This window comes from Eleutherodactylus coqui, chromosome 1 (genome assembly GCF_035609145.1).
Source record: "Eleutherodactylus coqui strain aEleCoq1 chromosome 1, aEleCoq1.hap1, whole genome shotgun sequence".
NCBI lineage: Eukaryota > Metazoa > Chordata > Amphibia > Anura > Eleutherodactylidae > Eleutherodactylus > Eleutherodactylus coqui.
In genome coordinates this window covers 130,464,747-130,492,129 of record NC_089837.1, presented here as the reverse complement: position 1 = coordinate 130,492,129, position 27,383 = coordinate 130,464,747, and the positions used below count along the sequence as shown (strand labels likewise).

Below are 27,383 nucleotides of genomic sequence, written 5' to 3'. Positions count from 1 at the left end.
AAAAACATTGCTATATGCTTTGAATAATACTATTTATTAGAGATGTCTCAAAAATAAAGTCAGTGACTCCTGCTGAAGGAACCCCAGGTTGCAGGTAACCTGCAGGAAAACTTAGCAGGTACTGTTCAATTTCCCTGGGGAAAATGAAGCATTACATGGTCAACTAGGCTATTACAGTGCACAGTGAGGAAACGGTCAATCACAGTAGGTGGAAGTCAATCCACAACTCATTAGTAAGTCTGACTCTTCTGGCCATGTGCTGCAGGATCAACATGCAAGTTTTCCAAAAGCTGCATGACATTAGCCCATAAGTGACAGACCACTGAAATCAGCATGTCACTATTTTACAGGTTCCCTTTAATGCGTCAAGTATAAAGTTATATCTGTTAGATCTGTAAATATAAAACTGAGCCAAGACTTAGATATTTCAATGTTTAACTTTTATTGGAAATCTAGATATTTGTACAAAAAAAACAAACAAACAAAAAGATAAATATACATTTAAACAGTGTTACAAATATGAACAGGACCCCCCCCCCCCCCCCAAAAAAAAACTATTTAGCAGACGGGGTGGATTTTCTGCACAGAATTTCCTCCCAGAACAATGGCATTCAAACATTGCAGACAAAATTTACACATTAAACTGACCTGCGGTGTGGATTTAAAAACCGCAGCATATTCATTTATGCTGTGGATTTCACTCTTTGCAAAGCAGAGGTTAACATCAAAGAGTTTCCACACCAAAATCCGTTTAAATCTGCAGTGTCTGAACATACACTGAGACTTGTAGCAGAAAGATTTTGTGGTTCTATTTACATATATTGAGGGTTAGCGGTTGGTAAAGTGAAGAATTACCTATGTATGTCAAAAGATGATACAACTGTACAAAATCTTCCCATGGGTTTTCCAAAATGTGATTTTATTCTCACGACTGACAACAAAACTGAGGCTAAATTACAGCAAGTCATCAGAATAGCAGCAATACAAGAGTAAAGTTTTATACGGTTGATTCATCTTTAGGGAAGAACATTAATGTATGATTGGTGGAGGTCCAACATCAATCAGCACTTGAATCAGCTGAGCTGCAGTACCAGGCACAGCCACAATTATAGGGACGTCACTGTGCCAGACACTTCAGGGAACACTGTTGTCACTTCTATATGCTTGTATCTCAAACATAGGCCACAGAGTTTAAAAAAATTAATAAACACAGAAACAAAAGGTTAAAAAACAGGGATGCAGGTAGGAAAGTGTTTTGTGGAAGGACACAATTTCTCTTAAAGATATGCTGCCCATTTTATTTTTGCGACTTCGGCAGTCTAATGCCCAGCACTTATATACCATTTACTTGGAATGAGAATCAAGTACACTGTGTTGCACCAAGTTCAGCAAGTCCTTTTGAAGCAATAATTTTTGGATTTGTTGCCACACTTTTCGTTGTGTTGTGTGTTTTATAAATCCCAATGAGCCTGTCAGCAATCTCAAACATGTTGTTACGTAAGGATATGATTATGAACTGGGCGTTTTTAGTTTGTTCCTAAAAAGATAAGAAAAAGGGAATTATACAGATGGTATTCAAGTACACAACTCACCTACTGTAATTATCACTGGTGTTATTAACCCGCTTAGGACCAAGCACCGCAAATATACGTCACTTGACCTTGGGCTTTTATCTTGTGCCATAGTAAAAGTACAGTGCGGGATGGAAGCACCTACAATTTAGCAGGAGCAGGTCAGGTTCTTGGTTGTCAGCGACAGAAGAGGACCCCAAGGAGGAGACAGAACCGGTCTTTAACCACTTCTGCCTTCTCTTTTACAGGCTTTTTAACTCAATAGGCGTTATCTACAGAATACATGAAGCGACAAGTGCAGTTTCCTTATGGGACCCGAAACGTAAAAGCTGCAGGATCTTGGCAGAGCCCCAGCCCAGTTTTCACAGTGACTATTGTCATTTATAAGGGGATGGTTTCCCTTGAAACAAGGTCTCCTATGGATTCCCCAGTTAATGGAATATTGGGGGGGGGAAAAAAAAATGTGTGAACGTGCCAAAGAAGTCTTATATGATGTCATGGGGGAAAGGGACATAGATGTTAAAAAATAAAAAAAAGTTACAAAAATAAGATATATAAAAAGGGAAAAAACAAAAACAAACACCCCAATCGCCCACATAAACAGTCTCCATATCTACCCAGTAATCAGACTACACAAATTAAATATTGAGACATCCGAAACAAAATTGCAAACTGATTCTTGTACTTTGATAGCATAAATGTGATTTTACAAAAAAAACTAAAAAATTTTTTTTAAGTTTTTGTACACATTATTCCTAACAAACTGGGGGAAGAAATTCTGTGAAAAATAAATAAATTTTAAAAAGCGCTTAATGTCAAAAAGCCATTTGAAAAAAGAAAAATAGGCAAAAATTGACAACCCAAGAAAAAAAAAAAAAAGATAAAATAAGGAGCGCCCACAAAAAGGATCATTTATTTAAATAATGGAAAAAAAAAAAAAGAAAAAAAAAAAAAAAAAATCGCTCAAAAAGCTTAATATTTTAAGTGTTAGCCTTAAGTGTCTGCCTTCATTTCCCTCCACAATAATGTTCAGAAAATCTAAGCTATAATAAAAACAAAGACAAAAAATATATACTTACATATATATAGAATGCAACAATTGATACATTTTTGAAGTCTAGAGCTGCATCTATCTCATCCATGAAATACAGTGGTGTTGGCTTATAGTGGTGAAGAGCAAATACCAAAGCCAATGAACTTAGGGTCTTCTCCCCGCCTGAAAGATTGAATATCTTCTTCCAACTTTTCTTTGGCGGTCTCACACTGTAAAAATGAATTAGAAGTTATATTTCCAGGCACAGAAGCACACATAATTTCTCTCACTTTGAAATACATTAGAATGTGCTGTGGTACAACCAAACATGGGGACCTGGCTGTTATGTAACCTGACTGTGTGCCATGTTATACCTCTCAAAAGCCAAGCATTGCCTAAGAGACATTTTACAGTATTGTTTGACAATACTGTATGCTTATTAAAGGACATCTCATTAAAGTTTAGTTTTTGTATATTTTAGATGAATACTTAAGAATGAAGGATGCATAGTGTACAATTAAGGCCCATTTACACCAACCGATGATCGCAAAAAATAAATAAATAATAATTTGCTAAAAAGGAGATCGTTGGAGCAATAACCGTTGCGTTTAACCCCTTGAGTGGCGGGTTTCCTACCACCCTGTCGTGCCCACCAGGGCAGGTTTTTTAAAATGGTCTAATCATTGAATTTCAACTAGTTTTGCAGTTGCGTCTCAAGAGCCATAACTTTTTCATTTTTCCATTGACATGGCCATATAAGGGCTTGTTTTTTGCGGGACAAGTTGTGATTTTTTAAACAGGAGGGAGGAAAAACAGAAATGGGGGAAAAAAGAAAAAAAGGGGCCATGTCATTAAGGGGTTAAATAATGTATTAACTTCCTTCTCTGGGTCATTACGACGCATGGATACCACGTGTGATTGTACTTTTGATTTTTTACAAAGTAAAGGGAGACAAGTGTTTTTATAATTTTTTTAAAAATAATTTTTAAATTTTTTTTTTTTTTTAACTTTTTTTTTTTTTTTTTGTCCCTTTAGGGGACTTCTACAGGGACCCATCAGGACCCCCTGATCACATTCCGGGGGTCTGATGGTGACAGCCCTTTACATGCTGCAGTCACAGACTGCCGCATGTAAGGGGTTAACAGCAGAGATCGGAGGTTTTCTCTGATCTCTGCTTTAAGAGCTGGTACCTAGCTGTCCTCTGATAGCCAAGCACCAAGCTCTCCCTGTCACAGAGACCATCGGCTTGCTTCTGACAAGCCGATGGTCTCTATGGCAACCTGTAAACAAAGCAGGACATTGCCGATATGCCGGCAATATCTTCTGCTGGTTTTTCAAAGCCCTTGCTTTGTTCTCTGTGGGTCTGTGCAGGCAGAGCACACTGTCACAGCTTGTGGCATTGTGCGCTGCAGCTCCCATAGTGATACATAGCCCGGAAATCTTCCGGGCTATGTCACTATGAGCAGTGGAGCTCGTCCCGGAAAATTTCCGGGCGTGCCACTCAAGGGGTTAAATGTGCACCCACCGTGCACATTTCGGGCACTGCTAGCTGATCCTTAAATTCAGTCCAACCTAAAAATCATCAGTCAGCCTTAGCAGCAGTTCTCCACGGGGAGTGCTGATAGCATTGTTTCCCATTGGAGAACAAAGGATCTGAACATAGATAAGCGCCCTCGGGCTATTAACTGCATTTAGTGAAGGCTTCATTTGCACACTTAAACTTTTAGGTAGCTACTTAGGAGCAATTATGCAAAATGATCGCTCAAAGCTGTCACTTAAACTGTCGTTTGAGCGATCATCCGCTGGTGTAAACGGGCCTTTAGGGTTATTTTTTTTCCCAACTTACCCTGTGATACTCATGAATATTCATTGATTGGGGATTGTCAACTGTACTCCTTTTTCAACTGGTTTTAACACAATAATATAGTCATAATGGTATGCACAAGAATTCCAAAACAGTATCAACTTATAGACAGACATTATATTGTATTGAGAAAATGCTTTACAAACCTAAACATGATGCCTTCTGAAAATGGATCCAAGCTGTCAACAAGTTCCAGCTCTGCATCTCCTCCCAAAGTCAACATCTGGTAGTTCTCTTTCAGCTTATTTGTTATGACATTAAAGCCAGCCATAAACTCATTAAGTCTCTGCTTACGAAGATCTTCATAAGCTCGTTTAAATCGGTCTCTCTCGCTTGTAATTTCATCAAGTTCAGCAACTCTTTGCAGATATAATTCTTCCTATTTCATAAAATACATTTCAGTACTAGGTTTTAACATGAAATCTAAAAAACCAGGAGGAACATATGCATTTTTAAAGAGACATGCAAACGTCACAGTCACAAAAGTGCTGAACAGTATACTATACATAAGATATTGGAAACTAAAAACTGGGATGCTTTAATTTACGCTATACATAAAAAAGGGATAAAACTGTACACAAAGCTGCAAGTAGCAAGAAGGCTTTATGTCCCTGCGCATTTTTGCAGCCTTTATTTTATTGCTTCAATGCATCCTAACAGAAAAAAAACTTTGTAGATTTTTAAAGGGACTACTTGCAGTGTTCTGCATACAGCTCCTATAGACCTGCGTGTCTCTAAGGTTACAGACTAGAAGCAAACACTAAGCAGTTCGATCCTGCATTCCATCTTCCCACTTGAATGCAATATCAGACAGCATACAAGGTTTATATGTAATCAAACCATAAAGAGAAAGGTCTACAAATGAAATCAAGGCTATTTACAAAGCAGATTCATTTCTTTTCTCCTCAGAAGTGAATTTAAGCTTTCAGATGACTTTGGAATAAGCGGATGTGTGTGTAACTGAGGAACAACACTATTTCTTACTAAGCAAAAACTTAAATAGAGAATTCAACTTCATTAAGTCCTGACATACCCATAAAAACCTTTAAACTATAGAAGAGCAGATATGCAAATTGATGCATCATTAAATCTCAGTCCATGAATGTTCATTATATTCACATCTATATAGATATATACACAACATAAATATACATTGTCAACCATCTCACATCAACATTAATTACTACCAACCTCACCCTGACACGCGTTTCACGTGCGGTTTCAAGGGCTTAAGAAGTGAACATAATGAAAATTCATTGGCTATGTGAGATGACTAATCCATGTACCTGCTTTTTGCTGTACTATATTTTAAAAGGTTTTTATGGATATACCCTTCTGTATCTCACACACAGAAGCAGCAGCTACATGGAAGACAGAAGTACTGAGCAGTGTAGATGTGATTCTAGTAACCGTGTGTAACACTTGGGGGCTTTTATTTTTCTGTTGACATAGCTGTATGAGTTTTTTGTTTTTTTGCAGAAAATGTATTTTTACAGCGTTCATGGTGCAGTAAAAATAACACATGGACTTTATTCTGTTAGTCAGTATGAATACAGCAATACCGAATTTAGAGTTACAATTAGAGTTTTGTTTTTTTTATTTCTTTCAGTTGCCATATTTGTAGACCAAGAACTTTTAATCTCTCATCGATTGGGGTGTGTATGCGAAGGGCTCTTTTTTGCTGGGCAAACTGCAGTTTTACTAGTACAATTTTGGCGCATATGTATCATTTTAATTTTTGTGAGCTGTGGGGCAATAAAAAAAAGTAAAAAAAAAAAAAAAAAGGCAGCATGTGCCATTCTGGTCCGATTTATGGACAAGATTAGACATGCGATGTCCACTCTCCCACACATTGGTCAGCACAAGGACAGGTTATCAATGCGGTGTTCGATGCGAGTTGCACCCAAGAATCGTGAGTGCAATTTCCACTCTGCCATCTGCATACGGCCTTAGATCTTTGCGTTGTGCTGTTACTTTGCCAAGAAATTATAAGAAAATTGACAACTGCGAGTTACATGTTAGGAGTGCGTTCCTGTTCACTGTTCAATCAGTGCTGAAAGTATCCGACTGTGCAGAGACATCTCTTTAAAAAAAGGGAATGTAACACCCAGTTGTCAATTTTGTTTCCCTATTAATATCTAGGAGCAATAACAGAACTGCTCAGTTATAAGAGAAGATGCTCTAGAATTGTTATTACATGCGGATTGCAAGTATTAACTAAAACTATACTATGTTTAGTAAAAAAATAAAAAATAAACTGTCAGTGGTGGGGAAGCCAATGTTCACGAAAATCATGGACTATACAGCGCACAGAACTTAAAACGGAGGACTATTTACTGTGCTTGCACTGCAGGAGATAAAGGCTGATTTTATACAATAGCTAAAAAAAAGGTAGGTGATCTGAAGCTGCACAAAGGCACTATTACTAATTTATGCTGCCCTCAAACAGGGCTACATTATGTCACCACCAATTCAGACCCATTTACACGCATATGAGCGATAATTGTGTGTAAATGCTACAATCGTTCACTCTTCAGCTGAGCAATAATTTTAAGGTGACCTTAAAATCCATCATTCAGCTGGAGAGTAGATAACACAGACCACAGGCATTCCACATGGGAGCAGCGGATTACATTGTATTCAGCTGACAGTCCATGTGAGAACAAAGGAGCTGATTGCAGTGCTCAGATCACCTGCTGTTTCTGCAAGCAGCTCCTAGAGGCTTATTTACATGCAAATTAAGCTAATAAAAGGGCTAGTAAGCATTAGTGGATATTAGCACTGTATGCAAGATGATCGCTAGAACTGTCAATCTTTCAATCGTTTTGAAAGACTGTCTTTGCGTGTCAATAAGCCTTTACTGAGACCAAACATACTTTTGTACTGTATGTGACAACAGTTATAGTGATGGCATTTCAGCTCAAGAAGGGTATTTGGTTGACAAACCCTAACTTCTATTATGCAAAAAAAAAAAAAGTCATACCTTCTTTTTATATTCTGCAATAGCTCCAAGATTTGGCTTTATCTCATGACTCTTTGCTTCCAACAGTGCTATCTGATTATTTATTTGATCAGGATCTTTAATTGCTTCCAGCTCTTCTTGTGTTAGGACAGGAAGAACTTCCTCTTCATTGTCTTCTACTTTATGAAGTGAAAGTTTTGATATCTGAATAAGAATATACAGGAAAAAAAAGTTATCAAGATCAGTATGTATACCTCAAGTTATCACAACATGGCGAGGTTACAGAATGTAGCTCAGCATTTACAAATCCTACCTCCTTTTGCCAGTGTTTTATCTTCGACTGATGTTCAGCTATATGACCATCTATTTGCTCAATTTTCAGACGGATGTTAAGTGCGTCCTTTTGAAGTGCGTGTTCCTTATCTTGAATGACTTTAATTTCTTGCAGCAAATCTTTGTGTTTTTCTTGGATCTCACCAAGTGAACCCTAGACAAAAAAAAATACAACTTAAAGTGTGTAGTGACCAGTAAGTTCTGTTACAAGTTCTTGTGTTAATGAATTCAATGTTTATCACACCTATACACATTAAAGGGGTTGTCCCGCACCAAAACGTTTTTTTTTGTTTTTTTTAACCCCCCCCCCCCCCCCCCGTTCGGCGCGAGACAACCCCGATGCAGGGGTTAAAAAAAAACACAGCACAGCGCTTACCTGAATCCCGGCGGTCCGGCGTTTTCATACTCACCTGCTGAAGATGGCCGCCGGGGTCTGCTTCCTCCGTGGACCGCAGCTCTTCTGTGCGGTCCATTGCCGATTCCAGCCTCCTGATTGGCTGGAATCGGCACGTGACGGGGCGGAGCTACACAGAGCCGGCATTCTGCACGAGCGGCTCCATTGAATACAGCAGAAGACCCGGACTGCGCAAGCGCGGCTAATTTGGCCATCGGAGGCCGAAAATTAGTCGGCACCATGGAGACGAGGACGCCAGCAACGGAGCAGGTAAGTATAAAACTTTTGATAACTTCTGTATGGCTCATAATTAATGCACAATGTACATTACAAAGTGCATTAATATGGCCATACAGAAGTGTATAGACCCACTTGCTGCCGCGGGACAACCCCTTTAACCTCTTTGTGGCACACGTACAACTATGCCCTAACTGCCCACACCCAGTGCAGTTAGGACGTAAACCACATGATGTATATGGCATGGGTCAAAGTGAAGTATATGGAGCGGGCTCGGGAGATAAACCTGCCTGATACACAGCTGTTATCAGCTGTCAGCAAACACTGGCGACTAGATATCCTGAGCAGCCCCCCACCCCCCCTTGATAAAATTGTCATTCAGGTATCATGGCATCCAGTGGACTTCAGAAGGCCCCACAGGGCTGTGCAGGTCCTTAATAGGCAGCCTAAGGCCTCCCTCATGCAGGCGTTTGCAGAAAAGCAGCGTTTTTCAATGCTGCGTTTACTGCAGAATCCGCCAGGTTTCAGCAGCGCCGACATGCGTTATGCCAGCGTTTTGGGTGCGTTTTCAGCGCAGCCAAGGCTACTGATAAAAAAAAAAACAAAACAAACAAAAAGAAAAAACAATACTCGCCTAGCTGATGAAGTTGCTGTCCCCGGCGCTGCGGTCGGGACTTTGTGAAGCTGGCCAATTGGCTCAGCCGGCTGTCACTCAGTGGCGCTTAGCCAATCAGAGCCAGCAGTGAATGCGTCTATTCACAGCCAATGAATGAATGGCTGTTATTGGACGCATCCAGTGCTGGCTCTGATTTGCTGAGCGGACTGTCACTGAGCGGCGCTCAGCCAATCAGAGCAATCTCTTGCTGGAGGTGGGGATTTAGAATCTCCGTTACCAGTGAAAGTTACCCTGCTGGCTGACGAGTCCCAGGAGAGCCGCCAGGGACAGCGACATCACCTGTAAGGTGAGTATTTTCTTTTTTTTTTTTTTTTTTACTCAGGTAATGTAGCTAGGACGTTTAGCGCTGTCAAAAGTGCGGTACCAAGTTGTGCCGCGTTTTCAGCAGCGCTGAAACCGCTGCCCATCCATTTTAGCGGGCAAAGCAGAGCTGAAAACGGCCAAAAATAGAACATGCATCACTGTCAAAGCACAGTGTTTTCAGCCTTGTGTGAGCAACCCCATTGAAATGAATGACAGCGATGTACAGCGTTTAGCGCTGTGCTGAAAAAGCAGCGCTAAACGCTGTAAAAAACACCTGTGTGAGGAAGGCCGTAGTATTTTATTATATTGTATAAACAATCGCAAGTTTAATGAAAAATCGGTATCGCTACATATGTAAATGTCCAATTTTTTTAAATACCACATTGTTAAACCTGCAAGATTAACAAAGACAAAAAAAAAAGGCAAAATTGTGATTTTTTTGGGGGTCACTCCGTCTCCCAAGAAAAAAAAAATTTGAACAAAAAGGCTAAGGCTAATCAGTCATATGTTCCCCAAAATAGGACAAAACACACACGCTCCAGGTTTCTAAACAAAACAATGACAAGCCCTCACATATAGCCCTATTGACTGAATAGTTATGAGTGTCAAAATATGGTGATAAAACATTTGTTTAAAAACAAAAAACTGCCTTAAGATACACACACTATAAATTGGGCATCACTGTACTTGAACCATACTGGCTCGCAGAATAGAATAAAGTGTCATTTTTACTGCACTATTAACGCTGATGCAATTGTGGATTTATTTTTTTTTTAACTTCACCCCACTTAGAAATTTGTAAAAGTCTAATACATTATATAGCATGTTAAATGGTGCTCTTGAAAAATAGAGTTCGTCCTGCAAAAAACAAGCCCTTATACAGGTATATCACCCAAAAAATAAAAAGTCATTTTTTTTTTGAAAGTGGGAATATCAGAACTGCAGAATGTGACTAAAAGAAAGTGTAAAAATAAAATCTTTACTAAATTATTACCCATTTAACTAGTAAGTATCCAACGTACTTTGCTTCATGTGACTCACAATACTATCACTAATATAAGTCATGTAGCCACCAGTTAGGCCACCCTCACACACGCATTCACAAAACAGAGCTCAAAATCGTGGCGCTCAGGATGCCGCACTAATTACTGTAAAAAGCAGTACGAGTAGAAGTGGCCTTAAGTGACCCCATGTGACAGTCCCTCAGGTAATGAGATTTCGAAAAGGCTGCTTATAAAATCAAGACACAGGCAGATGGCAGGTGAAGAATAAATATCACAGGGGCAGAGGAATCAAGAATAAATATAAAGTTTGTCACTGAAGAGATTCCTAAAACATAACCTTTAATTTAATTCATAAAATTCGGCTTTCATATGAGAATAAGTGTGTGAATAACCCCACCACCTTGCGTCTGATCCTATTGTTTTATTAGGACCACCAGATCAGACTATTAAATCTATAGGGTAGACAACCTCAACCCAGTTCCCTATTGATGTAGTTATGGGGTAAATGGGTGGGTTCATACAATATCACCTCCCAACCTCTTATCAGACCTTAGAAAATATCAATTGTTCTAGGGACCTATTAGAACCATACAGTAAGTGTGCAGGTGGTGTTAGCACTGGTACATGGAATCCTCCTCTGGGGTAAATGCTAGAACTGGGGTTAGTTCTCAAAATAGAATCGCAATATATAGATGCCAGACTAGATGTCACAACTGCATCCCAATCGTTAGGGATACAGCCTAATCCAGATCAAGCGCTTCACACTCACTTTTGTTGTCCAACACTTCTTTATGTTCCAGCATGAGCCATTAGAATTAAATTATTTAGTGTCCACTGACCCATGTCAATAAAGGTGCCGGATTAGCAGCCGTTCAGGTCTTTCACAATTAAATTGATGCTGTCATTGGTTACTGTAGTGTTCAATGGTGTATATAGATACATAGGCTGGTTCTTAATTCATATAGGTTCATAGACTGGGTTCCTGAAGAGTCGTTTTAAAAAGAAGGTTCATTATAGTTTGGTTTGACGCGTTTGTCGCTTTCAAAGTACCTATAGAGGGCACACATTAGTTGACCCAGACTGATAATTACTTCGAAGGTGGACTAAAAAAATCCTCAATATAGGAGTGCCAAGGAGATCCCACAGAGAACAATGTCTCCCTCACCTAGATTTCTCAGTGTACTATAGAAAGCAGGGCTACTAGTTCTATACTTGTGAACGATCTATCAGTATTCTCAGTGCCCAAGCCTATCTGAGCAGTACAACGTAAAACAAAGTATAAAACAAGCAGATCAGAACACAACTTTATTAGGATTCTAGATATAGGGCAATTGAAAGTTTTAGACCTCATGTACACATTCCAAATCTTAACCCCTTAACCACTGCCTATACATCTTGCCGGTGATCATTAAGGGACTTTATTCTAATGAGCAGTTTTTAGACACCCATTAAGGGGTTAATCTACTTTTTGTATCAGGTTTTTGAAGCAAAAAGTGAGGAGTGGATACAAAGTAGAGGAGTGTAAATCTTTCTATTATGCTTTCTCCGTGTTTAGGATCCGCTACTGGTTTTGGTTTAAAGGGTTTCTGTAAAAAAAAAAAAAAAAATTACATAAAATACTTTCCTATTCCTCCCCGTCAGTCTTCTTACTGCATCCTCTCCCCGCCAATCTTCTCCTGGCTTCTGCAGTCTCCCAGATCACCTCACCTCCAGCTGGCTGAATCCTCTTCTTCCGGTGACGTTACATCCATTCAGAGTCTGCTTCGTACAGGTCAATGTACGCTACGTCACTAATGATGTAGCGTTCACTGCCTAGCAACGAATGACGAAGCCTATGTCGGGCTACTGTCGAGAACGTGCTCGGTCTCAGACAATATATGAACACTCGTGGCGAGACAGCACACGTGCGTGGTCTTTGCATTCCTTGCTAGGCAGTGAACATTACGTCCTTAGTGATGCAACATACACGGACCTACAGAAAGGAGAATGCAGAGACTGTATGCTCCATAACAGGAAGAGGATCCAGCCGGATGAAGGTGAAGTGACCCGGGAGACTGGAGAAGATTGGTGGGAAGAAGATGCGATAAGTAGGCTGCCTGGGGAAGAACAAGTATTGATATATAGACATTTTATTTTTAACGACCGAATCCCTTTAAAAAAAACTGATGCAAAATACTGACCAAAACTGGGCTGTGTGAAAGAGGTCTTAGGAATATCTTATTTTCTGTAGAAAATGTATTTATTTTTTTGAATTGCATCAAAATGCAAACTGTAAACTGGACCTAAAAGAGAATCATAGAATTGTAGAGTTGTAAGGGACCTCCAGGGTCATTGGGTTCAACCGAAATCATGCCAGACTGTCCAGCCTCTATTTGAAGACTTCATTTAATGAGAACTCGCTACCTCCGGTGGTAACCTGTTCCACTTATTGATCACCTTCATTATCAGAAATTTTTTTTTTCTTCCAATATCTAATCTGTGTCTCCTATCTTTCAGTTTCACCCCATGGCTTCTAGTCTTTCCTAGTGCAAATGAGAATGAGGCTAGCTTCACATGGTTAGGGCGATATCAGGCCATGATTCATGGACCAATATTGCACTTTCCACCATGAGAAAGCCCAGTTGATGCGAGGAGTTTTCATGTGAAAACAGCCTCGCGTCACAGCCGGTAATTCCTTCATTCCATTGCTTTCAATGGGTCAGCAGAAGCACCGACCCCATTGAAAGCTATGTGAGAACTCTGCGATCCTTTGTGACAGCAGCGGCGGGGAATTCCTTAATCCCCGCAGGGAATCCCTTCACCCCCGTCACAGCTGAAGGAATTCCCTGATGCTGCTGTCAGAGGATCACGGAGTTCCCCCAATTGCTGCTGCCGGCCCCATTGAAGAATTTTCTTGCAATATCGCAGGAAAATAGAACACGCTGCAATGTGTTTCTTGCATAGCATCGTGGTGCCATGCGGCAAAACATTGCTCATGTGTATGAACCGATTCAAATAAATGGGGTTCATATTTGTGAGCCCCACAACACACACATTTTGTGTGATTTTATTGTCCACGTGAAACTGGACTAAGCCCAATGTCCACGTGCGGATTTGATGATTTAATAATGTTCACATATGCTGCTTAGCCCAATTCCTCCCATTCTGTCTGTGCTTTTTTTTGGTCCGATGTAAAACTTTGCATTTTCCCGTTAATTACCATTCTTGTTAGTCGACTACGACGCCCACTGTTCCCTCCTAACGTTGTGTTGGCAAATTTGATCAGTTTCCCCTCAATTCCCTCATCTAGATCATTTATATAAAAATGTTGACCACCACCGGGTCCAGGACAGAGTCTTGTGATACCCCCACTTGGGTAACCTTACAAAAATTGTAAAAATACCTCAGCTTCTTTGCATTCATTCATGACAGCTGTTGCCTTTTCCTCCAGATTTTTCAGTTCTTCAGATAAATCTTCTATTGATTTGTCATTGTCTACAATTTCCTTTTCTGTGATGACAACAGAATCCTCTGCTTTTTTCAGATTTCTTTGGAGAGAGAAGAAAGTAGTGCGGTAAAAATTGGGTCAACAGAAGCTTAGTGTACAGAATGCCAAATTTGCATACTAAATTCCAATTATGCATCATTTTTCCCCCCAAATTTGAATAGGTCATATATTCTGCAAGGACACATTTCTTACAAAACCTTTCCAGTGTCCCATTTATTTATTTTTTTTTTGGGGGGGGGGGAAGACAAGGCTAGGTTCACACTAGCGACTCAGACAACTCGCATCGGACAGCAAACAGACAGTGAAATGACCTTTTTTCCTTCTGTGAAATGGACAGGAATAGGACATGCCATGAGTTTTTATACCTCATGGCTATCTGTCAGTGTGAAAAAAGTCTATGTGTATAGCCCAGTAAGCTTATAATGGGAATGTGCTATTGGTTGAATTACACAGGCCACACATGGTTCCAGAATACGCCAATATGGCAGAATCCTAAGACCTAGTCCCAAAAGAAGGAAGTCTAGCTGCCTGAAGTCTCCAGAAGCTTGCTGCATAGTGCTCTGTGTATAAGCATATGTGATAAGCTTCATCTAAAACACACCTTAGAGGTGGCTGCGGGTACCAGAATTGTATCGCATTATCTATATGACAAGGAAATCGAGAGCTCTTCATCTGAGAAACGGAGTGCTAAATGTAATAAATATCAACTGCGTCCTTAGGAGGTTAATGCTGCACTTTTACCTGTCTGCAGTCTTGATCGACACTTGAGCTTTTGTTACAGAGGACACACATTCATCAATCTCCTTGTTGAGCTTATCCAGTTTATCTTGCTGCGCTTTCAACTTGTGATTGTTAATATCAACTATAAGAGTATGAAGTCTTTTTACTTCTGCTTCTACTTTACCAGCTTTTTCAGCCGCTTTTTCAAATTCTAACAAAGACCAAAAAGAAACACCTGATAAAAACATTCATCCAAAAGAAAGATAAAATTTACAACATGGTACATAAATGTTAATCACTACAATCAGTTAAAGGCCCTTTTACACGCAAAGATAAATCACTTAAAAAGGCAGAACGACTGAACGAACAGACGACTTTTTTTGCATAAAATTACTCGTACCCAATAAGCCATATTTTTCCTCATTCGCTAAAATAGACAGTAGCAGATTAAGTAAACTTGAAGGCAGCTGTTTACTCAGCTGGGCGTGTTTGTTTGAGGGATTATCTGGCAGGCAGATTTTGTTTTCTCCTAGCATGAGTAAACACTGTACTCATTGTCCATGCAAGGCATACATAACTATCGCTAAACCGCTGAAAAGACTGAACAAACTGCATTCAAATGGAATGAATTTTCCATGGCTAAACTATGGTTTTTATGCCCGCTAAAAAACCTCGGCTAACAAGTGAACGAATAGTGCACGACTGCCACGTTTACACGTAATGATCATCGCTCACTGTCGGCCGTTTGAACGAATTTTGAGCTATAACTGCGTGTAAAAGGGTCTTAAAGAAAAAAAATATGTTGCATGGAGATTCCCCATAGACCCAACTACAGTTTTTATAGCAGCCTGGGTCTCCCTTCTCTAATGTGGTCTTCTCATGAAGTATTAGAAAACGCTGATTTAACAAAAACAGGTTTGCTCTATTTTCAATATATAATAAATGACGTTTCTTCACTATGAGCAGCTAAAATAGAATATGACAGATACCATGTTCAAAAGGAATTCTACGACTAATAAGATTTACGGATTTTCCGGCCAGACTTTATGTTTCAGATTAATTTGTGCAATATACTAGTAGAGGTATAGGCACATACATACCTTTTTTAAAGGATTCCAATGTTTTTTCCATTTGGTTTTGTTGCTTTTTGTCTGGTGCAGCAGCAGTAACATTGGCCTCTAACTCTTTGACTTGCGATTTCAGGTATATTTCTTGTTCAGAAAGACTCTGAAAAGTAAAAGTTATATTTTGTCTATTTTCTTTTATACTTCACTGTTAATATATTCTGCATTTATGCACACCATCTCTTGGTCTAGTTTCATAGGAACGGAACACAGGGAACCCGTACAGAGGGAAAATATGTTAACTACATGCCCTGCTAAAATTTATATCCAAGATCTGACCTCTGCAAAAGAACCCCACTGACCACTAAGCCAGCATACTGCCCGTGTCAAATGAATTCATATAGTGAACAAAGCTCAACATCCTTATTCACCTGTAGATTGGCAGTGTACTTCTCAAGTGTATTTTTCATCTCTTTGGTTGAATGCCGCAGTGTAACCAGCTCTTCCTCATGGTGTAACTTGCGTTCTTGAACAACTGTTGCTTTGTCAGAATCTGTTTTAAGTTTTGCCTCCATTTTTTGTAACTATATAAAACACACGTGGAAAAGTTAAATTTACATGACAAAAACAAAACAAAAATCACCAAATGCGAAAGTTTAGAGAGACGAGATTAATTCTTACCTGTTCCTCTGTAAATTCAGCAACAACAGAATTTCCCATTCTGCCTTTCATCACCTTGCCACCACCACCAGTCATTGTACCTAGGAAAATGTTACAACATCTATTTTTAATGCATCGAGATTTTAAACATCCCAAGAGTTCTCAAAACCATCTTTTCAATATGACAAAGGCAGTATCACAAAGAAGCAACCCTATGCTGCACAGTCAACAATATTAGAATAGTATCATATAATAAAAGGACAACATGAATAAAATATAGGAACGCAAAAGAAAATCAAGTCATACAAAAGCTCAATAATTCAGTGTGGATTTGTCCCAAAGTTTTCAATATTAAAATAAAATCTTGGGAGGGGAGGGAAAATGAAGGAAAGAAGAAAGGGAAAGAGATAGAAATGTAGAAGGAAGAGTGTGTGTGTGGCGGTGGGGAAGGGAGGGGGGGGTGGAGGAGGAGGAGTAGAAAGGAAAGTGGAAAGCTTGTGAAATGGGGTGGAGTGGGGTAAAGGAAGGAAAAGTGGAGAGCCTTCTAAGAGGGAATGAGAGATGTAAAGGCATTTACTTTAGTTCAGAAAAAGTGATGATCGAAAGCATAAGTTACCTGACTGCTCTATAATTTGCCCTTGTAAAGTCACCACTCTCCATCTCTGGTCTTTCTGAAAGGCTACCCTGGTGGCTTGATCTAAGTTATCTGCAACAAGTGTATTCCTTAGAGCAAAGTAAAATGCTGGCCTTATTTGTTCATCTTTAACTTTCACCATATCGAACAAGCGAGGAATGTTTTCAGGAGTCTGAATAACGGTCATTCCTTTTTCCCATACCTTCATCTACAATGCAACAGAAAAGGGGGGGGGGGGGGGGGGGCGGGAAACAACTTAATGAAGGTCTTCAAATGAATATGTGAACGACCCCCTACCCTTTTAAATCTGCAGTTCTAGGGTGATTACCTTGTCTAAGCCAATGAATGTTCCTACTCCAACATTCTGTTTCTTTAGGAAATTAACACACTCTTGTGCTGTATCAATAGTATCCACAAGAATATGATCAAGGGCACCGCACGATGATGAAATGGCAACATCATATTTTTCGTCAATGGCTCCAAGGTCACCCTAAATAAAAGAGACATTTCAAGGTAAGAAAAACCAAGACAACAAACCTCTGTAATAGGCCGCCTGCACACGGGCGGAAATCCCGCGGGATTTCCGCCACTGAAAGTTTGCATAGGAGTGCATTACAATACGCACTCCTATGCAGATTTCGCGCGGCAAACAAACCGCGGTATGTCCTATTTTTGTGCGGGGCTCGCACTCACCCGGCCGCCGGCTCCGGTCTGCGCATGCGCCGGCTGCGCAGCAGCCGGCACATGAAAGAGTCGGGGCCGCCAGGCGCGGGTGAGTACGCGCTCGTCCCTGCAGGCTCTGGGGTCGGGTCCCGCGGCGAGAATTCTCGCTGCCGGATCCGACCCGCTCGTCTGCAGGCGGCCATAATGTAGGAGGATATGGCTGACAAAAAAAAATAAATAAAATAAAACAAAAACCACCAACTGCTGCCTCTTTACACTGCATGGAGGCTATGTCTTAAGGTACCTTTACAAAGGTCGATTACTGCTTGAATAATTGCCGCAAACAGCAGATTTGGGTGATAGCTGTGCACATGCAGCCACCGACAAGTGAAAAAAATTGTTCACTTGTCAGTTGCTTTGTTTTTAGCTCACCTAAACACCAAGTGATTATCAGTCCCTGTAAACGTTATTCATCACTGAATGACTGCAGTCGGAATACATCTCCAGCAGCTCCGCCTCCATTCTCTGAATGACAATCTGTGGGACGGCTGTAAGGCGTCAACGCACCCAGCCGTTGGCCTGTATATGGCGATTTTCAGCTTCCGAATTCTATGCAAAAAATGTGCATTGGGACAGATAGAGGGACGTAGGGATAAATGGGAGACAGATCTATTTGATCTCAATTTCATGTGTTTCAGTTCCTGTCAGTCTTCGCCCCTTGAGGATCCAGACACTTTTCACTGCTTTCATTTTTTTTCTCCTCCCCACTTCCAAGAAAGTCCTAAAACCTATTTTTTTAAATCACAATAGCTGTTCGAGGGCTTTTTTTTTTTTTTTGAGTTGTATTTTTCAAAGGGTGACATTCAATGAACCATATAATGTATTGAAAAACATAAGATTTCTAGCTGTGGTGAAAATGAAAAAAAAAATGTATTGCACCATTTTTTGTAGTTTGTGGTTAAGGTGTACAGAGTGCAGCAAAATTGCAATGATAACTTTATTCTATGGGTCAGTACGATTATGGCAATCAGTTCTACTTCCTTATGTAATTAACCCCTCAAAAAACAGCTATTTTTTTTACCTCCATCTAAAAACATTCTACTGGTGCAAGGTTGAAGCGCTTTTGCATCCTGAGAAATTGAAAGCCTTAACTTTTCTGAACTTTAAGGCTGGGTTCACACGTGGCGTAATTGCCGTGGAATGTTTGTGCAGACTTTCTGCACAGAAATTCTGCCCACGGCTTTTTATTGCAAGACTAGCCAGCGAAGTGGACAAGATTTACAAAAATCTCGTCCACACGCAACGGCCAAGCCACGCTGAAATTGACATGCTGTGCAGAATTCAAAGAGGCGGCATGTCAATTCTTTCCCAGTTTCTGCAGCATCCGCTCTCCTCTCTATGGGGAGAGATAGCCACAGTGGAATGCAGGCGTCGAAGCCGTTCCAAAATCTGCGGCAAAATGCCGCGGGTTTTGAAGCTGCATTTCCTCTGTGGGATTTCGGTCCCGTGTGACACCAGCCTAAGGGAGGTAATGTTGGTAGGGTACAGAATTTTCAGACACGTTATCTAGGTGAGCACTTACCACAGAGAACAGTGAAAGACTAAAGACAGAAAGGCTTAGATTGCATTAAGTCAGTAGGCAATGTGAAGAAAGTGGAGGTACTCTAGCGAGCTCAAGAGTCCAAATTGGTGTGACAATGTGTGATGGAAAATGGTAAATGAAATGAGTTTTAAGGTGCAACCAACCTAGAATACACAGCAGTTATAAACAGGTGTATCAATATAGCAAATCCTAAAAAGCTTTCTCCACTTAAAAAAAACTATAGTAATTTAGACAAAGAATGTTATAATTGTTTCCATAGTTTGATATGGCACCATGTTTGACTGCTCACTAGTTCAGTTCACCTGTACCTTTAACCACTAAAAGAATAAAAAGTGTAGATTAAATACTAGAAACATTTTAAAATGCAATCTTGACACTTAAAGACAATCCATGTCATCATCCTTTAAATACAAGGATATCAGAATTTAAAAAAATATTCACATAATTATCTTAAAGGATAATCATGGCTAGCAATTTTGTCTTTATATTACGATCCTCTTAACCCCTTAGTGACCAAGCTTTCCCCCCCATTTTCGTTCCCCCCCGCCCCCTTTTAAAAAAAAAAAAAACAACAACAACAACAAAAAAAAAAAACGTAACTCCTTTATTTATCCATCAATGTTGCTGTATGAGGGCTTGTTTTTTGGGGGGAGTTTATTTTTCAAAGGTGCTATTTAAAGTACCATATAATATACTGAAAAACTTGAATATATTCTAAGTGGAGTAAAATGAATACAGACAACTAAGTTCCGACATCTTGTTCCTACAGCCCACAAACTGCAATAAAAATGACATGGTAACTTTATTCTATGGGTCAGTACGATTACTATGATACCAAAACGTAGTTTGTTTTTTTGCTATACTGCATTTTTTTTTTTTTTAAATCAAAGCCTTTTTTTCGTTTCTGCCACCATTTTCTGCGTGCAATAACTTTTTCCATCGACATAGTTGTGCGAGGGCTCATTTTTGGCAGGTACTATTTTGGGAATACATATGACTTTTTGATCGCTATTTATTTTTTCTTGGTGACCATAACAAAACAGCGCATTTCTGGTGTTCGTTATTTATTTTTTTCTGACGACATTCACCATACAGGGTAAATAACGCAGTAGTTTGACGGCTCGGACTTTTATGGACACAGCGATACCAAGTATGTATTTTTGTTTTATTATTTAGATTTTTATTACAAATATGGCAAAAGGGTTTTTTTTACTATTTTTTTTTTTTTATATAGTTTAATTTTATTTAAAAAGTGACTAACTACAAAAAAGTTTTAAGTCCCCACAGGGGACAACAACTTGCGATGCTTTGATCGCTCCAGCAGTATGATGTAATGCCATAGCATTACATCATAATGCGATTAGGCAGGCAGTCTATCAAGCTACCCCAAAGGGATGGCTTGATAAGCATTCTGCCATGACAGCCACGGGGCCTTTCAGAAGACCCCCAGCTGCCATGACACCTGCACGCTCCCTACAATCTGCATTTAAAAGCTTAACAGCGCCGATGAGCTGCGCAGCTCAACGGTGCTGTTGCCGCCAGGTGTCGGCTGTAGGAAACAGCTGACACCCAAGATGTATGAAGAGATCATCCCGCGATTTCTCTTCATACATAGATTGCCGATACAGGCCATCAAAATTTTAAACAATTATTTTAAAACTGGTCACTTGTATTTCTTATTTATTAAGGACGATGATCACTGCTATCATTTATTTTATTTTTAATACTGTGACATAATAAATATAAACATAAGTGCATGAATCTGAAATGACTGAACATGATTTTTATTAAGGATAATTATCCTAGTTAATGATTATGCCCTTATATTAAAGATGGTTATTGTTACAATTTGATTTTATATCCTTTCTACATTTTTCTTTTTAGGTTTTTCCTTTGGCGCTTTTCCTTTTATATTGTAATTGGAGTTTTATCCAGATACCCGAGGAAGGTGCTGTGTCCCCGAAAAACATCAATGAGTTGGTTCTGTTAAATAAACAGGAGTCAAGTTTATATTCCTCGTCTCAATTACTGCCAGTAGGCAATTTGGATCACTGAAAGCGCATTTTATCAAATATGGATCATAAAAGGGATTGTACAAGGAGGCAAAATCCTTAAACGGACGTGCTGTGTCAGAACACCCAATCCCAGCCCAGTGCAGACACTGGGTCATGTGGCATGGACTTTGTGCCAGTCATGTAACTATGGCTATTGGAACTGGGCTAGAAGAGGAGGATCCAACTAAGGATCCATTTCCCTAAAAACCCCCGTCATAAATTTTTGAGGCAGCCATGCAATAGAAACATACCAGTCTCCCATAGATGCCTGGGATTTTCCCCAATTTCTTCTGTTGAAGCAGAGCACCAAGGACTTTTCCTCTACTACGATTTGCAGATAAAGAGCTTCTTGCTTCTTCCACTTTTTGACGTATGACTCTTACTTCATCCTTTATAGCCATTTCTTCTTGTGCAAATGATTCAAGCTCACTTTCTTTCTGTAAATATATTTTAGAAAGTATATTAAAATCATATTTCAAGCCTCACTCTTTAGGCTGAAATAGGAAACATTTGTTTCTTTGTGTTGTATGTGAACGTTCCAAGACAATTTTACCAAGTGGATTGACAACCGTATGGTAATGTAGCAACTCTATATATAAAGCCTCTCACAGAGACACTAGCTGAAGCAACCAAGGTCAGAGAAGAAGGCATAGATCTTGCTGCAAATGTCTTTCAAACCTGCATGCAGGCAGATTTCTTCACGATTTGTATTCTACATTCTGGGTTACAAAGCAACAAAGACATTAGAATATTTGCTATTGCTGAAAGTTTAGGAAGGTGTTCTGAGACCAGATACCTAACAAGTTGGTCAAAGGGTGGAGTGGGAGGTGGATAACAAACAACTTTTAAATGCACTTTTCTAAAAAGCTACAGTTTCGCTAATCAGAATGCAGGTCATATGATCCTGCAAAAACCGTACCAAATTTCTGCTGACATCACAAGCCATGAGCCCGAGAGTTAAGAAAAATTCACTCCGTGCTCTTCTGGACGGCACGTTATACTGAAAGTTCTGTGCAGTCCAGAAGAATATGGAGTTAATTTTTTTCCTAACTATCGAGCTGATAGGGAGTTTTGCCATACTCCTGATGCCTCTCTGATACCCCCGGATCGTGGACAAAGACACCTTTCAGTGTGAACCCTTAGACTGGAGGTGCAGGTGGGATTTCCCTAACCCAGGCTTAACCCACTGTGCACCAGGTGATTGTTATGCATGTGGCGAGATTCGGATATACCGTTTGTTACAATACATAAGCCAACCTTTTCTTTCAACACAGACGCACACCGAATGTGTCATTAGGGGCTACTCAGGAATTGAAAACCATGTCTATCTTTTTGCAACCTGTCTCAGAAATGTCACTAGAATGGGTTGATTAAAGCTAAAGACTGAGGGGGCAGGGCTTAAAAACAGGGTCTGAGCCCGACACCAGACTGTTTCTTCCCGTCAGGCATAATGCCAGTCAACCTGACAGGAATTAAGCAGTCTGCTAGGCTCTGCCCTGCCCCAGTCCAGGAGATGCATTCAGCATTTATTAGGTTTTTTAATTCCTGGTGAACCCTTTACTACTGAAGAGGAACAGGATAAGGCAGCTCAGTAGATGAGGGGGTAGGGGGAAATTTACTATTAGATTTGGAGCAGTGTAGAGATGGCACACGAGGGCATACTGGGTAGACATTAGATCAGCTTAGGTGCAGAAGATACAGAACAGACAGACACTGGCAAGGGAATGAAACAGGATGCAGAAGAAGCAGCTATGGATGGCCGTGGACAAGTGGTATCGGCCGTGAAATAAACTGAACACTGGAGTTATCAAAAGCAACAGAAATGCTCAAAAATCAGGTGGAAAGGTAACGGGCGGATTTTATTACTGTAGGACGATTTCTTTAAAATAAAGCCAAAACTAACTTTTCTACGATGTGTTTATTTTCCATATTAGAGTTTTATTCTTTTTCCTGTACATGACTATGGGAGCTGCCAGCTTGCTGAGCTGCTGTTAGCAGCAAGTAGAGAGATGCAGCCACATGGACCATAGTAACCTGTAGTCTGAAGATGACCTACTTCTCTGGGGGAGTGTTCTAGACCTGTTTAGTGTCCTGTGCAGTGAGAGGGAAGGTGGTAAGCTGTGACCACCACCTCCTTGTCAACAGTGGATCCTGCGTTATTTGCCTTCTCCTTTGTAATAGCTGTTTTACACGGGCAGGCAGTCAGCTAAACGACTGCACAAGCGCCGTCAGCGCTCGGTCAGAGCGTTTAGACAGAAAGACTTCTCGCTGGATTCTCGCTCAGCGCTTCACCTTCTATGTGAAGAGCCGAATGCGGAGCATTTATATGCAACGAAAAGCCAGCAATGTTTTTTTCACATTTCCACTGAACGATTATCACTCAAATTCGTTCGTTTCAATGAATTTTGAGCAATAATCGTTACGTGTAAATGGGCCTTAACAGAAGTGACAGATTTCATTCTATTTCTGCCAGTGATAATTAGAAGACTGCTGAAAAGTGATCTCTACAGAACAGCCTATTGTAAGGTGATGTGTGAAAACTGCTTTTTGCTTAACACAAGTATTCACATGGAAAATTGGAGCACCACTAAAAAATAAAAAAAGGTTGTTTAAAAAAAGACAAACATTCACTCAAAAAAATTACCCTCAGAATCTTAGTGCTTTCAGGTTTCCTTCACACAGGCAATCAAACACAGAATTGCTGTGGGAATTCCACAGTGTTTACAGTACAAGGCAAATGAATGAGGTTTGACAAATCCACACATCAGACTCTTTTTGCTGTGGAAAAAGCATGAAATTTAGAAACCCTGTGAATTTGAAATCTGCAGCATGTCTATTAATGCTGCGGAAGCTGAGAAAATCTGCAGCAGATAGTCAGATCAATGGGCAACATAAAATCCACAAATAGAGTTTTGTTGCGGATTTTGAAGCTTTTTTTTGCTGTGGAAATGCACTAGATCTGCATTTGTTGATGTCTGAAAACAAAGTTTGCCCGAGTGAGTTCATTGCAAGAACTACCACTACCATATCAGCAAAAATCCACACACTAAAAACACAATTAAATATAAAAATTCTGAAACAAAAAAGGCAGCAAATTGCACACAGCTTGTTAACTCTGGACATCTGTAGAAACTCAACAAGATTTCTGCAGCAAAATTTCTACAGCTCAGTCATCGTGTGTGAAGGTAGCCTCAAAACTAGCCTTTTTTTTTTGTTTGTTACCAACACCCTCCCTCCTTTCCCACCTCACACCTTTTTAAGGTCCTCCTGAGATTTTGGCAGCTTTATCTCCAGTTCTTTGATAGCAGTTTTTCTTTCTTTCAGTGTGGTTGAAGCAAGGTTTAATGCTTCCTTAGCTTTGTTTAGCTGGGACAATGCTGTATTATGACGACTCAAATAAATGTCCAGCTCAGACTGGGCAACATCCATCCTTGAACGGGTTTCATTCACACTCTTGTTCAACTCCATCAGTTCACTTTCTTTTACCTATGTGATAAAATTAGAGAATAAAACACCACATTACAACAAAATGGGTATGTCCTTTTAAAAGGCAGAGCCTTCGTCTACTGCACAAGAACAACTTCCTAAATATTTTCATTGCTAAACATGGAACAAGTTAATTAAAAGGGATCACATCAGCTTAGATACACTGTCAGAAACGGCAGGTATATTGTCAGAGCAGGAGGAGCGGAGCAGATGGAATTACAAGTCGTACCAAATCTCTTCCCACCAAATTATATTCACTTAAATCTCTGCCCATTCTGAGATTACAGGTCAATGGGTGGTCCTATCAATGACTGGCAGCCATCTGCTTATGACTGCATACAGAAATAGCTGTCAATCACTGATAGGTCTGCTCGATGCTGAGAAGTAGCAGAGATTTAAATGAATAAAAATGATTATATTTTCTGGGTAACTTGATTTTCAAGAACCCATGATGGCACCCAAAGACAGGGGCTCTGCCCTGCAGCTGGGCAGGAAACAGGGCAAAACATGGAACACACAACTTCTTAAGTTTAGGGGGGGGGGGGGGGAGAATATACCACTCGGAGATGGTCTTGTTAGCTGTCATATTGTGTAATAGGGCATCGAAATAGAAAAAGAAACCCATCTTCCTGAGGTACGGCTGCTCTATTCTGAATAGAGATGAGCGAGTATACTCGCTAAGGCACATTACAGCTGAGTATCTCTCCGCTCGTCTCTAAAGATTCGGGGACCGGCGCGGGTGACAGGTGAGTTGCGGCGGGGAGTGGGGGGAGGGAGAGCGAGATCTTCCCTCTGTTCCTCCCCGCTCTCCCCCGCCCCCCGAATCTTTAGACACGAGCGGGGAGATACTCGGCTAAGGCACTACTCGATCGAGTAATGTGCCTTAGCGAGTATACTCGCTCATCTCTAATTCTGAACATCACCTGACCTCTGGAATAAAAGGTAGTCTTCCCTCGGATTTTGAATTAACAATGTAGGAGGGAGGACAGTCTCCTGAGAACAAGACTAGCGGTCACCTTATTATTGGACCAAGTCTTTGCTAACACCTTAAAACTGAAAGAAATTATAAATACATTTGTGTCAAACATTACAGGGAGACTGAGAAGAAAAAACAAAAAACAAAAAAAAACCAAACTCTTGCAAGCTTTTGAAACAAAAAGGTAGTAACTAAAACCAGAGAATTCAGCCAGTCTCATGCTGGTACTTATCAGGCCAGGAACTGTGTAGCATGTGTGTTCCGAACAACTGAAAATAGCCATTGATTCACGTTGGAACTTGCCCCAACCAAGTCTACCAAAGCATAAGCAAGCACAACAATTGCACAATATTACAAATTAGGATAAGCCAGAAATAGTGGTTTTAGTTCAAGCTTTAAACTGTAGTTATAGGACTGATGAAGCTTGTCACTTTAGATCCACCTACTGAAGTTAGAGTAACCGAAAAGGAGCACAAGTTAAGAGTTCAAGGACTAGTGTCCCCAGAAAGGATTTGGGAGCAGACTAGACTTACGGGTGAACTCATTAAATCTATCGAGGAAGGGTCAGCTATTTGTGACCAAACAAGGCCCCTAACAAAATATGTACTTTTAGGAAACTGACAGACGATTCTCCACCCTTCTTGAAGAAATTTCAAAATACAGAGGGCTAAAAGATTTTTTTTTTAAAACACTATAATGTGGTACGTCTAGGCCAAAACATTTTTTCTGCCTTTCTTTTGTAACCAAGTGAGAAACAAAATGTCTAAGGTAGAGTTTGCTTCTCAAGTTCCATATCACACAGAAGACTAGAAATCTGGGAAGGCGGAACAAGGCATTGAGACAAAATGGCTCCGAACTTCCGAAGCACCTAGTGGTCATCACTGGCACCTGCATCACAAAACCTACTTTCTTGGTTAATAGGGAGAAACTACCCCATAATACAGCAAAGATCAGGAGCTTGGGAAAAATGTAGGTCAGCCTAAAGCCCATTTGTAAAGGAAGGCATTAACTCTACATAAGGATTGTCAAAGTAAAGACCGGTCTTTTAGATCTCGAGGCACTACAAGTACATTGACTGGTAGTAAAAAACGTAATACAGTCTAGTCTACTAAACAAGGACACATTTTAATTGGACCAATTTCGGCATTTACATACATCAACTCAATGACATGGGTCTGACTGGACAAGACAACTAGACATATATACACAAGTGTTAAGGTACTGCTTTACAAAAAGGAAACATCGTCAGTAAGAAACTCATAAAACTTTCAATACAAGGTTACAGTTCACATGGTCTTGCTCCAAGCTAACATCTATATTGCTGAAATTGTACATTGTTTTCCTCATCTTGCTCTTATATAATGATCAGCAGAGTCCTACATCAGTCTTAAAAAAGGTATTAATTTTTAACCAGGAAAGCTGAAGGCATTTGACCAGAATTTTATTGCATTCACTAACTTCTCCACTGAAACAGACCCAGGTGGATTGACCATATTACAACTCCAATTGACTGCACCATCGCTGGTTTCACCAGACTCCATACAAACTTGTACATCTACTGACTCCATACCAGGAGTAATAACAGAGTCCCTGCCGTCTCCATGGTAAGAAAGAAAAGCTGAGAAAGGAGATCCCGCCAAGCAGTCATACCCCGTCCAA

At 40.1% G+C, this 27,383-nt stretch overlaps 1 protein-coding gene across 2 annotated transcripts in view; it reads right to left on the bottom strand.

Annotated features, from left to right (window-relative positions):
• Window positions 1-538: 538 nt before the first annotated feature.
• The window catches only part of SMC4 (structural maintenance of chromosomes 4), a 58,418-nt gene continuing 31,573 nt past the window's right edge, over window positions 539-27,383 (bottom strand). For both annotated transcript variants that reach the window (XM_066600508.1, XM_066600515.1), the window contains 14 exons: window positions 24,515-24,748; window positions 21,514-21,699; window positions 17,271-17,432; window positions 16,925-17,150; window positions 16,330-16,409; window positions 16,080-16,232; window positions 15,685-15,811; window positions 14,606-14,795; window positions 13,760-13,904; window positions 7,744-7,917; window positions 7,452-7,634; window positions 4,615-4,847; window positions 2,651-2,834; window positions 539-1,537 (listed from right to left, as the gene is read on the bottom strand). In XM_066600508.1, the coding sequence (XP_066456605.1) occupies window positions 1,361-1,537; window positions 2,651-2,834; window positions 4,615-4,847; window positions 7,452-7,634; window positions 7,744-7,917; window positions 13,760-13,904; window positions 14,606-14,795; window positions 15,685-15,811; window positions 16,080-16,232; window positions 16,330-16,409; window positions 16,925-17,150; window positions 17,271-17,432; window positions 21,514-21,699; window positions 24,515-24,748 (2,454 nt within the window). In that variant the 3' untranslated portion in view covers window positions 539-1,360. The remainder of the gene's footprint in view (window positions 1,538-2,650; window positions 2,835-4,614; window positions 4,848-7,451; window positions 7,635-7,743; window positions 7,918-13,759; window positions 13,905-14,605; window positions 14,796-15,684; window positions 15,812-16,079; window positions 16,233-16,329; window positions 16,410-16,924; window positions 17,151-17,270; window positions 17,433-21,513; window positions 21,700-24,514; window positions 24,749-27,383) is intronic.